The sequence below is a fragment of the Chiloscyllium punctatum genome, chromosome 22 (genome assembly GCF_047496795.1).
Source record: "Chiloscyllium punctatum isolate Juve2018m chromosome 22, sChiPun1.3, whole genome shotgun sequence".
Taxonomy (NCBI): Eukaryota; Metazoa; Chordata; class Chondrichthyes; order Orectolobiformes; family Hemiscylliidae; genus Chiloscyllium; species Chiloscyllium punctatum.
In genome coordinates this window covers 33378438-33391207 of record NC_092760.1, presented here as the reverse complement: position 1 = coordinate 33391207, position 12770 = coordinate 33378438, and the positions used below count along the sequence as shown (strand labels likewise).

At 40.7% G+C, this 12770-nt stretch overlaps 1 protein-coding gene across 2 annotated transcripts in view; it reads left to right on the top strand.

Annotated features, from left to right (window-relative positions):
• Nucleotides 1-12770, top strand: part of LOC140493488 (potassium voltage-gated channel subfamily KQT member 1) — a 690303-nt gene that overhangs the window by 271956 nt on the left and 405577 nt on the right. For both annotated transcript variants that reach the window (XM_072591973.1, XM_072591974.1), the window contains one exon: nt 4823-4946. In XM_072591973.1, coding sequence (XP_072448074.1) covers nt 4823-4946 — 124 coding nt within the window. The remainder of the gene's footprint in view (nt 1-4822; nt 4947-12770) is intronic.

The following is a 12770-nucleotide window of genomic DNA, read 5'->3' as shown; positions in this document are numbered from 1 at the left end:
CTAAGGTTGGTGGAGTTGTGGATAGTGATGAAGGATGTAGTAGGTTGCAGAGAGACATAGATAGGATGCAGAGCTGGGCTGAGAAGTGGCAAATGGAGTTTAATGTGGACAAGTGTGAGGTGATACACTTTGGACGGAGTAATCGGAATGCAAAGTACTGGGCTAATGGTAAGATTCTTGGGAGTGCAGATGAGCAGAGAGATCACGGTATCCATGTACATAGATCCCTGAAAGTTGCCATCCAGATTGGCAGGGTTGTTAAGAAGGCATACAATGTCTTGGCCTTTATTAATAGAGGGATTGAGTTTCGGAACCAGGAGGTTATGCTGCAGCTGTACAAAGCTGTGGTACGGCCACACTTGGAGTATTATGTACAGTTCTGGTCACCGCATTATAAGAAGGATGTGAAAGCTTTGGAAAGGGTGCAGAGGAGATTTACTAGGATGTTGCCTGGTATGGAAGTAATGTCTTATGAGGAAAGGCTGAGGGCCTTGAGGTTGTTCTCATTAGAGCGAAGAAGATTGAGAGGTGAGTTAATAGAGACATACAAGATAATCAGAGGGTTAGATAGGGTGGACAGGGAGAGTCTTTTTCCAAGTATGGGGACAGCAAACATGAGGGACACAACTTTAAAGTGAGGGGAGATAAGTATAAGACAGATGTCCAGAGGTAGTTTCTTTACTCAGAGTAGTAAGGGTATGGAATGCTTTGCCTGCAACGGTAGTCGATTTGCCAAGTTTAAGTGCATTTAAGTTGTCATTGGACAGGCATATGGACTTACATGGAATAGTGTAGGTGGGATGGGCTTCAGATTAGTACGCAGGGCGGTGCAACATTGAGGGCCAAAGGGCCTGTACTGCGCTGTAATGTTCTATGTTCTATGTAATCTCTGAAATAAGACATAGATGATCAGAATCCTGTGGCTTTGAAAATTGAACAGAGTTGCGCCATGAATAAAGTTGCTGCTGGAATTGGTAAGCCTGCACAATGAGACTGACCCTGACCTTGTTGAAAGGAATTTATGAAGGTGGAAGTAGTTGTCTCATATTGAGGTCATAAGGAGTACTCTGTATGTGATTAAAATTAATAGGAAGGTCTGGTCAGGTGAGTGCTCTGTCTGTGAAGTTGGCATAAATAGTTCTGAATTTCTGTGATGTTTGTTTCTGTAAATATGCTCAGTATATTACAATGAAATAAGAAACAGTCTGTTGCTGGAACACTGTAGCTTGGTATTTTTTTGAAGTTTCTTTAGCAGGTGGGAAGAACAATATGACGTGCGTGTTCTGTGTCTGAATAGCAAATCCTAAGTGCAGAGCATTATGGTCTGGGTAGGACAGCAGTGTTATATAACTGTGGAAATATTTTCTCCTTTTGCACAATCAACTTCAATCAAAAAATTGTGGCAGCATGTTTTCTTTAGGTATGAATTTGAATGGCAGAGTGGAGGGTTACCAGACTGCAGAACAAGGGATGTAAATGTACTGTTCTACCATTGATCAAGGTAGATTTTGAGTTTGTATATTAGTGAATTGATGGCACATTTTACGTCTTTTCCCATTCTTATTTCACTGTATGTTTCCTCTGAGTTAGAAATGGGATGCAATATTGAGCTTTCCTTTGGGTGTCAATATTTTTGAACGAGATTTCCCTGTTTTGTGTGCCTGGCTTGAGCCTGCCAGCTGTATAACAAAGTCACTAAATCATTTTGTGAAGCAGTTTTCTCTCCACAGACATTGACTCAAACTGAGTAATGCTCCTTCACACCTACCATCCTCTGTTAATGCCAAGTGTACCCCTCTCCGCCCATTCCCTAATCCAACTCTCTTTTAGTTTTCAGCCTAATGTTGACCCTGTGAGTTGAAACATAACAAGCACTTCTGTCCTTGTCTCAGCCTGATTTTCACACTCATTTGGAGTAAACTTTCTTTTTTCGCAATAACAAAATGGGCAGTGGAAATATATCATAGTTGGTCCAATTTTCACCATCCTGACCATAACAGTCTACCTCACCTTTTCCAGGAGGTTGGGAGTGGAAGTCTTAATTGAGTTTCATCCCTTTAATCTGAGGGTATAAAGATTACTGTTTTCCCTAATATTTGTTAACGGAGCAAAAACAAGGGTTTGAACTGTTTGCTTACCAAGTCAGTATAACTCTTTGGAGAAGCTTTGCTTTGCTTTGTAGAATGAAAAATGCATATTTCATTTTATATGCACTCCATGAAACCTCATTTCAATCAGTCAAGGGCATCCACTATGTTCTAGTCTGATGAACCTCCCTTCACTTTGGACTGGGGTGGTTGTGCTTGGGTGGACGGTGAATTATTAAATAAACTGCCCTGTGGATACATTAGGTTTCCCTTTTCAGTGTTGTGCGTTGGGCCATTATGTTTCCTTTAGCTAATGGTGACATTTCAGATTTATCTCCTCGCCCACACTAGCCACAAAGGTTCATCAAAGGTGAGTGCTGCTTTATTGTTGGAATTAGCTGATGATCGGGGTCACCAACTTCAGGAGCTTCAACACCAGATAATCTTTGCCTTCATTTCTGGGAATGTATCTTAAAAATGTGTGCAAAATATCCAATTATCAGTCTGTGTCTACTATATGCAAGCAAGCAATGTGTAGAAACCAAGCCCCCAACTTTTCCGGTACTGGATAATTGGAGACTGGATATATGATGCAAAATGTGCTTGGGGACCCTGTAGGTGTGCTGATGCTCTGACTTTGTTGGAATTGCCTGGGACTTTTAAAATTCTGACAGGCAATTCGCCTGTGCCTCAGTGCACTCTGGAGAAGTCTTTGACTCTGGGATAGAGTCAGAGACCTCAGAGAGTTCTGACTTACTGAATAGTAACACAGGAGATATCTGCCAGATTAAAGCTATATCGAACTCCTGGGTAAATGAACACATGGCCACCACTTCTCCCACACAGTCTTGACTCCCCCAGTTAACCTTTTGACCAATCTTTCTCACCTCACAGGTAACCCCCAATCCCACCTGACCAGACGCCCTCTGTCAGAACAACCCCTCCCCCCCCCCACTCCAGTTCAACTAAACTCCATCTCCTGACCTGACCAAAACTCGCTCCGGCCCACCTATCCCTTCACGTAGCTGCCAGCACGTTCACATCTTAGCCACCCTATCCCCTTACATCAACCAGATTCATTCACTAAGTCACTGAAAAGCAGTTTGAATGTCCCAAAGATTTTCACTTCCTGAATGACCACTTACCTGTGCTTTGCCTTACCCTGATGATCCAATATTACAAGGAAGAACTTTGATTTTAGCTAGTTGCTGCATTTGTCAACATTACATGTCCTGGGGCGGCACAGTGGCTCAGTAGTTAGCACTGCTGCCTCATTGCGCCAGAGACCCAGGTTCGATTCCAGTCTCGGGCAACTATCTGTGTGGTGTTTACACATTCTCCCTGTGTCTGTGTGGGTTTCCTCCGGATGCTCCCGTTTCATCCCCCAGTTCAAAGATGCGCGGGTAAAGTTGGATTGGCCATACTAAATTGCCCCCATAGTGTTCAGGGATGTGTAGGTTAGGTGCATTAGTTAGAGGTAATAGGGTAGGGGAATGAGTCTGGGTGGGTTACTCTTCGGAGGGTCAGTGTGAACTTGTTGGGCTGAAGGGCCTGTTTCCACACTCTAGGCGTTCTATCAATTTCTAAGTGTGGAGGACTATTTGGATAGAAAGGAATAGAAGTGGATGTGGCAATTTGCTGGTGATTGTCACTCCCAGCTGTGTCAATGTTTGCAGTAGATAGCTTGATGCTCTAATGTGCAAAAGCAGCACCTCCTTAGTTAACTGAGTCTAGTTACAGTTCCTATGCTCAGTTCCTTCTATGGCTGCTACTGAGAGCATATGTTTGATTAACAATGATTAAGGGTTAGTTTGGGGAGGTGGGACTGGTAGTTGTAAGGTTATATGTATATATGTTTGGAGAACAGGATTGGATTTGTCACCAAATAAGCTGCTCTCTCTCTCTCTCACTGTCAAAGCTCATTTGTGAATGTCAAATTACGCTGAAGATGCTAGAGGGTTGCCAGCACCTGTTACAAACTCTGACCAAACCACCAACTTTATATGATCTGGTTAGGGACCAATAACTTTTATTTTTTTAACTAGACAAAAGGTGAGGTCCAATGGACTTACCAGGAGAATAAAGCCACACGATTCCACAATTTTGAATAAGCATGAGGACTTTACTATGCATGTTAGAACAGGCATACAATCCACAATATGTTTAAAAGTTATTCCTAGCACTCAGAATTAACATGTGATTGAATAACCCATAGGGCATATTATGTAACTTCCTTGAGCATTCATTATCCAGAACTGTTCAATGGCTGTAGGGCTTCCTAGAGTCTTCACTACGCAAAGCCAGTGTAGTTTCAGCAACACTGTTAATAGCAGCTCTGCCTACCATCGAGGTTTTGTCTTGCCTTTCCATTTCCAACTTACTGTGACCCCAGAATGCTCCTTAGTGACCCATGAACCATCCTTTGTAACCTGTTGGAAACTTCACAATTAGTTCTGCCACAATGTCTACATTGCATGTAACTGATTTTGGATCAGCCAAATTTTGCAAGCCTTTCATGTGTTCTGTACCCCAAAATGTCCCCAGTCACACAGCTGCTAACTTGCTCAGTGCAAACAAAAGGGATATATCTGGAGGATTTTGCCACAAAAATTTACATCAATATGAACCAATTAGGTGAGGAGAAGGGAAGTGTTGGGTACAAATAGCAACTGTTGTTGTATTCTGAAGTGCTTTATCAGACTGATGCTTGTTTTCTCAACATTTATTTGTCACAGTGAAGAAATCCCTGGGAATGCTTGATGTGAACAGTGGAGCCTTGTCGAGAGCAAACAGCTATGCAGATGATCTTGACCTTATCGAGGGAGAGCCAGTACTGGCTCCCATCACACACGTTTCTCAGTAAGTGACAGTGCTCGGTTGCATTGAATTGATTCTGCTGTGAGTTTTGGGAATGCTTTCGGGACTTGCTGCAATAACTGGTGTGGAGTCTGTTCCAAATTGCAGACATAGACCCAGAATGTTTTGAATGGTGCATCCAAGGCAATGGGTCTGTTTTACGCAATAAAAGCCCCTGAAATTTTCAGGTACGGTGTTCCAGACAGTTTACTATTAAATGCATTGTTGAGATTGTTAATAACTTTATTTTTGCAAAATATGGGTGGATTCAATTTCCCCAACAATCTTTTAAGCATCACAAAAAACGCTGGCTTGGAATCAAAGTGGACCTTGTGAAACAACGGTAACCAAAGGGAAACACTTGCAAGTGAAATATTCTGAAATGCAAGAGATGGATGTACAATATTGGATCAGCAAAAATATAATGGGAACATTTCATAATAAAGCTCAAGGTGGATTCTTTCTGATCCTGGCCCGACCACACCCCCTCCCACATATGACTTGCCGAAATATAATTACTGAAAGGAAATTGGATGGGGAGGTGCACAAACCCTTAAGGGAGATTTTCCAAGTTTCTTTTCTCCTTGGTTTGAAAATCCAGTGCATTTGCTCATGGCAGTGTGCCTCTCCCTACCCCAATTTCCTTTTACTGGCTACTGTTAGGCAAATCAGTAGCATGTGGGCACAGGACCAGGAAAATCTACCCCTTCACATATCAAAGTTCTTACTCATCAGTTCAGACACATAGGGAGTCATTTTAACCTTAACCCACCCAGCAGGGAGTTGACTAGATTGGATCAGATGCCCCTTTCATATTGCAGCTGATTTTACATTTCATTGACTTTGATGAAAAGTAATACCGAGCAGAATGTAAAACAGGCATCTGATGTGACCCGGTCAAATTCTCGGCCCCATAGCCAGATTAAAATTACTCCCCTTCAGAGGGTTATCAAGCTTGATCAGACGTAATGCTATCTTGTTGCTTTATTTTTTTTTGTTTGTTAATTATTAATAACCTTTGCAATTCTTGTTGAGCTGTTTGTGGTTTCTGTGGATTTAAATCCCCAAGTATCACACTGGGTGTGAGCTGCTCAATTAACCACAAAGTTGAAGCTGTCAGTGCAGATGGAAAGCTCAGTCAGTGGTGGGCTGGAACATAAGTTTGTGCCTATGAGTGTATTATCGAAGAACTTGAAATTTTATTGTTTGTTTGAAAGCAATTGCACATTAAAACAATCCCTTATGGATTGCTTGGGTCTCAATCGGATATTGTAGTGGCTTGGAGAAATTCGATTGAAAACGTTGTGACTTGTGAGACACCATCGCTTCTCCTTCATTCTAGTTCTTAGTAACAACATGACTATATGTGGATTATAACCAATTATTATAGCTTTCTGCTCATTGTAATCTTGAGAACGAGTGTTTCATTCAGATCAAGAATTTTCAAACAAGTAGGAAACTATTACTGTGCTGTTCCTTGTTGGTAGCTCTGGTTCTCTGTCTTTGTTGTGGCCTTTTCTCCAGGTAATTTGGGCCTTTAGTCTGACAGATTTGTTTTCATTGAATCAGCTTGTCCACAGTGAGTGTTTTCTCAAGGGGAAAAATTAGGATGTAGCTGAACTTTCTCCCTGAATTTCAAATTCAGAAAGAAATTAATCAATCCCAGGAACAAGAGATTTGCTCATGTATTGAATTCCCAAACATTCTGCCTTTGTATTAAAATGTAACAGAATGTTCCAAGTAACATGGAACTTAGTTTAGCTGTATCATATACAAATTGGATTATTTTGCTAATGCACCAGCACAGACTTCAAACAAGGGATAAAGAGTCTCCTGTAACCTGTAACCTTATCTAGTGAATTGGAGAGAAGGTTAGGGCATTCAAACAAAGTACTAAATTAACTGTTCTAAGACAACAGAATAAGGTCACAAGAGACCTTGAGTGATGCATTGAATACAAAATTCTGTTATTTTGAGTACCACAAGTTAATGTAGCATTTCAGCTTTTTGATGGTCATTTCATTGAACATCAGAGGATGTGCCACTGTTGTGGCCTCAAACTGAGAAGAGCAAAATATTCATGTAATCATTATTGGAATCTTTACTTTGTGAATCATAATTCCATTTTTGGGTGGGAGACAGCTGATGTCTCCCAGCTCAACCTCCTGTGAAGACATGCCTTCTACTATGGAACAACAACGACAACTGCCCGAAAGACTGAGTCCCAGAACCGGAGAAGATGGGGCTACCTGACATAAAACGGAGCCAAGAACAAGAGCAACAAGGGGGTAAGTGTGAATTGTGTTAAGAAAGGAGAAACCAGTAAAGCCGTAAGTGAAGTCTGGAGGCCTTACACTTAAAAAACAGATTCCATTGATGAAAACCTGGGAACAAACAGAAAGGATTCACGTGGGAAGAAATAATTGTGAAGGCTGGAGAAAATTAAGACAATGAAGAGGTCTTGTTGCACAGTGGAAAGCATCTCTAGCTCTGAGTCAGAAGCTCTGGGTGCAAATACCACTTCTGGACATGATAACCATGCAAAGTGTGTCATTATGGGGATAAAGCAACTTTATTATTAATCTATAAAGTTTTTCAATACACCTATGGCAGATGCGAAGAGAAGAGATTCCTGGTCAGCTAGAAATATTGGTAGCTTCAGAACAACAACCTCCCCAGGTTCAAAAGTACACGCACAAGGTTCTTACTATCATTTGCTGTGATCTGTATTTTCCAACTATGTCGATCATTTAGGGGATTATGTGGTCTGGTTTGTATGAGGATAGCCACTTTCCACTCAAATGAGAAGAGTCTTGTAAATGAGCTGTAGTTTATTCCAACTCTGCAATAATTTACCGGTTGTAGAGTAGGCTGTTCATTACTGCAAGACTGTGTCTGGAGAACCTAGCCTTAGCTTTGTCTTTCATTAGATCCTACTTTACTCTCCCATCACGTCCTCATGGTGCAGTCATGGGAGAAAAATATCATCATTTCAGCCAACTGGCTGTCCCCTTTGCAGTGATTTCTATTAATTCTGTGAAAGCTTTCCTTTTATCAAGTCTAAGTTCAGGGAGAGGCTTGGAAATGTTGATGCTGAGCTGAGCGTCAAAGACTGTGTCCTCTGAGAACTGGTCCAGACACTCAGCCCACTATCCTGGGTGAAGTCTCTCAGCTTGATTCGTGTTGGTGCATCTGGGTTTTACTCCGTATAATTCAAGGAAAGATCAGCTCTTTAGGTGAGTTCAATAGAATTATGATCGGCTCTGACTGAGGTTCTCTGTTCACATTTTCCATGGAACCAAAGGAGTTGGTGGAAGAAATTGAGTGTATTAAAAATGGCATAACCATGGAGCAAGCCTCACCACATAGTGCAGGGAGACTCTGGTTATGGTCTCACAGTGAATGTGTAGACAGGATTTGTAGACAGGAGCAGTATAACTGACTAATTGTTCAATAGATTCAATTATCATTGTCATTTATGAAGGAAATCTGTGGGTTGCCACTTTGAGTTGCAAGTTGGAGCGCAATTATCTGGAATTACCATTACCGTGGCTACACTGGATGCAAAGATCCTGCGTCTTTTGGCTTCCCTTTGCAAATTACTCCCCTACCATTGGATTCCCCACCCTTGATCTATCTCTTTGTTATCTTCAGTCCGTGCTCCTTACCTGCTCAGTTCTTAGTGTTTTGTACATAGCAGCTGCTGATGTGAAACCATGAACACTTAACTACAGGGGACTGTATCTTTTATGAGGTTCAACCTTTATAAAGTCCAGTAACTTTGCCACCACATTTCTGTGCTCTGTTTGGAGGTAGGGAAGTGGATGGCAGCAGGGCACTGCCCCCCGTGGGAAAGGAAACTTGCTCAGTAACAGTGCTGTCCCACCCAATTTAAATGTCTTTGATCCGTATCTAAATCAATCCTGCACCCGCCCAGTAAAACGAATCAATGGGAAAAAACAGGGACACATCCCTACTTTAAAAGAAAACCCAAAACATGAGAAGAAAAAGATTAGCGAAAAGTAACATTTCCCAAAGGGATTAAGTCAGTATTTATAACTTCAAACTGACGCATTCAAAAATAAAAATAAACTATGATGTGGAAGCAGTTTGAATGCGACTTTTAACTGGTAATTATGTTTCATGATATTTTCCATGTTTGGAGACTAATGTGGTGGGATGTTAAAGTGGTATGTTGAGTATTCTCTATTCCTAAAAGAATGAAGTTGGTTTTAAGAATATTTGCATGACTGTTCTGCAATGAGAGGCACGTGCATGCATACATCAGACACACACATCTTAGGTATATGTAAAATGCATGCTCTTGTACAAGATGAAAATTCTGAAGGGTGAAGCAAAAGTGTTAAACTTTTTTATTTTAATGGTATTTAAAGCTTTTCATTGGAGACAAATGTACTTGGCATGCAATCAGTCAACCTACCAGTGAACAAAAGAATTCTTCACTCAGTAAGTTGACATTCCTCATCAGGAAATCTGCACCCCTTGCTCGAGAGGGGAAAAGAAGCATGTTCATCTATTTTGGCTTCAAAGAATCTTCAAAGCGTTCGCTTAAAAGATGTTTAATTTTGAACAGTTGCATGCAATTTATTGATAATGAAAGCTGATGACATCATGTCCATGACATTGTGTTCAATTCCAGTTGACAAGTGGGTGCTAAGAACACACATGCGTTTTAACTAAGCTTACATAGCAATAAAACCAATTGATGTGTGATGTTGATACAGCAGTTTGCAGTCAAACTTTAATTCTGCCAGTACCCTTTCTAAGGTTTTCTGTAATGTCTAGTTTGGTTTCTGTAAAAAAATCTGATGCTTGTTTTCTGGTTCAATGCACAATGGAGACAATGAAAAGCTCTACATAGTTTGATTTCTTGAATTTAAATCATTAAATGTACTTACAGTTCAGGGTGTTATTATAGTTAGTGAATGGCTATGTTTTTAACAATGCCCTGAAAGAATATTGGGTTCAGTTTGGTAACAGCATAACATAGCCATTCTTCTGTTAGGTTGAGTTTTAGATTGTTCAGCTTTAATGCTATGTTTGACCAGTTCTTGCTCTTTGAGTTTTTTGAACAAAATTTGATTCCACTGTCAAAGTAGAAGGTTAGTTGGGCTTGATACCAAAAATAGTCACTTGAAAAAATTATAGATGAATTATAGGGTTTACAAAACTCCAGTCTTTAATTGAATATCCCATTCCACTATATTTAAATGCAGCATTTCTGAACCTCATCCTTATATTATTGGAGTTGACTTTATAGAAAGGCTAATCCATTTCCTTTGAGGCCTGGGAGAGAGAATAATAATTAACTCAAGCACTTTACTTGAGCTTTTTGTTCAGGTGATAGCAACAGTTGATTAGAGTAATGAAATTTCTGTGATGTACATGGACTTCCAAAAGGCATTTGATAAAGATCATTTCATAAATACAGCAACAGAGTTGATGTGCTTGGAATATTAAGGTCATGAGCAACATGGATGTGAAGTTAGATGAGTGGGTGTAGATGGAGGAGTGTGGTGGATACTTGGTTTTTGATTCAGAGGAAGGTGTGCAGTGGGGATCTCTGGAGTTGGTATGAAGACCATTGTTTTCTCGTTATGTTTTTATGACCTAAACTGAAGTACAGGACAAATTTCACATTTGAAGGTGACACAACTTGGAATTGCTGGGAACTGAGAGAAAAATAATGATAGATGTCAAGACCAGATGGCCAGGCAGGTAGAATGAGTAGATACCAGACTGAGATTTAATAGGAGATATTATAATGGGATCAATTTTGGAAGAAGGAATGAGCAGCGGTAATGTAAGTCTAAAATCAGTCTAAAGAGGGGGTGGGAACTGAAAGGTCTGCGGTTATGCATGCACAAATCATTGGAAGTGACAGCTTGAGATAAGCGGTTAGTCATACATGTACTGCATCTTTGCATTTGAGATGTATCAATTACAAAATGCAGGAAAGCTTGTTATTAACCTTCGTAAAATGTTAATTTGGCTTCAGCAAGGAATTGAGTCCAATTCTGGGCACCACACTTTAGATAGGAGAGGAAGGAAGAGAGAGATTTTAAAATATATTTACAATTTTGTTTTATTTGCCCATCCCTAATTGCTCAGAGGGCAGATTAAGAGTCAACTATATTGCTTTGGGTCCGGAGTTGCAATGTAGGCCTGACCAGGTAAGGACAGCAATTTCCTTCCCAAAAGTGCATTCGAGGGTTTTTTCCCAACTATTCTTTCATGGTTATTCTTAGACTTTTAATTCAATTTTTTCCCACCATCTGCCATAGTAGGTTTTGAACCTGGGACCCCAGATCCTGGGTCTGCTGGATTACTAGCCCTGCAGCAACACGTCTAGTCCATCAGTTTCCCATAAATGTTTCTGGGGATTAGGAATTTCGGTTATGTGTCTGCATTAGTGAAACCATAGTTGTTTTCCTTAAAAATGAAGGTTAAAAAGTATGTTTGATAAAGGTAATCAAGACTATAAAGGGTCTAGACGGAGTAGACCCTTTGGAAAGACATTAATTTAAGATGACTAACAAGCAAACTAATGGGAGGCACAGCAGCTCAGTGGTTAGCACTGGTGCCTCACAGTGCTAGGGTCTCAGGTTCAATCTCAACCTGGAGCGACTGGCTGTGTGGTTTACACATTCGCTTTGTGTCACCGTGGGTTTCCTCTCGGTGTTCCGGTTTCCCCGCACAGTCCAAAGGTGTGCAGGTTAGGTGGATTGGCTGTGCTAAATTGTCCACAGTGTCCAGGGATGTACAGGCAAGGCGAGTTAATCTTTGGGCAGGGCCACAGGGATAGGGGAGTGAGATGGGTAGATGTGGACTCAATAGGTTGAATGGCCTGCTTCCATGCTGTAGTGATTTTATGATGTAACAAGAGGGAGCAAAGTTTTAAACAGTGACTGCCAGAGAGTGTCGTGGATGCAAATTCAATTGTGGCTGTCAAAAGGGACTTTGATAAGCACTTGAAGAGAAAGCAATTTTCAGGCCTGTAGGAGAGGGTGAGGTATAGGTGAGATGCAGTGGGTTAAGTAGTCTCCTTCAGTTTTGTAAACATTCAATTGAACATTGCTGCACATGAGGAAACTAATAGCAGTATTAAGCGAAAGGATTGCAGGCATTTTCGAATGTGATAAATGGCAGATGGTCGAGCAACATTCTCTTTTAAGATATAGGTATGCTTCATTAGTGAGGAATAAGATGTAAGCAGCACCTTGCAACTACACAGCTTCACAGGAATATTGCTGTCCAAAACTGTTTAATCAGATGATGAAGCATCTATTTGTCTGTCACTAGATATCTCTTCGCCTTGCAATTGGAGGGGGACAATAGCGAAGCAAAGATAGGAGCTTTAGCAATTTTTAGCAGAAATGTGATTGCTGGAAGGAGAATGTCATATGATGAACCAGGGTTGGTAACCCTAACTACTGTGCCCCACATCATTTTCCACCAACTCCCTACTTCTCCAGGGGAGAAAATATTTCCTAGTAAAACTTTGGAAAGATGTAGGAAAATTATTGTGATAATAGCCATATCGAAGGTCATGAAAAAAGTCCCAGGCAACAAAGAAGTGACAGGTCAGAACGCTGAGGCTGCATAAATGTGAAGTGAAGTTGGTATATATTGTTTCTTTTATCAGGGTTTATTATATTGTAACCAAGAAAATGTAATGATGCTTGAGAGAGAGGTGACTTCCACTTCATTTGATGGACTTGTTTGGTTACTTTGTAGAGTGTAAGTACTAATCTGAAGTGCATCAGCATAAGAAAGATCCTGACACTTTGAACTCAGAAATAAACA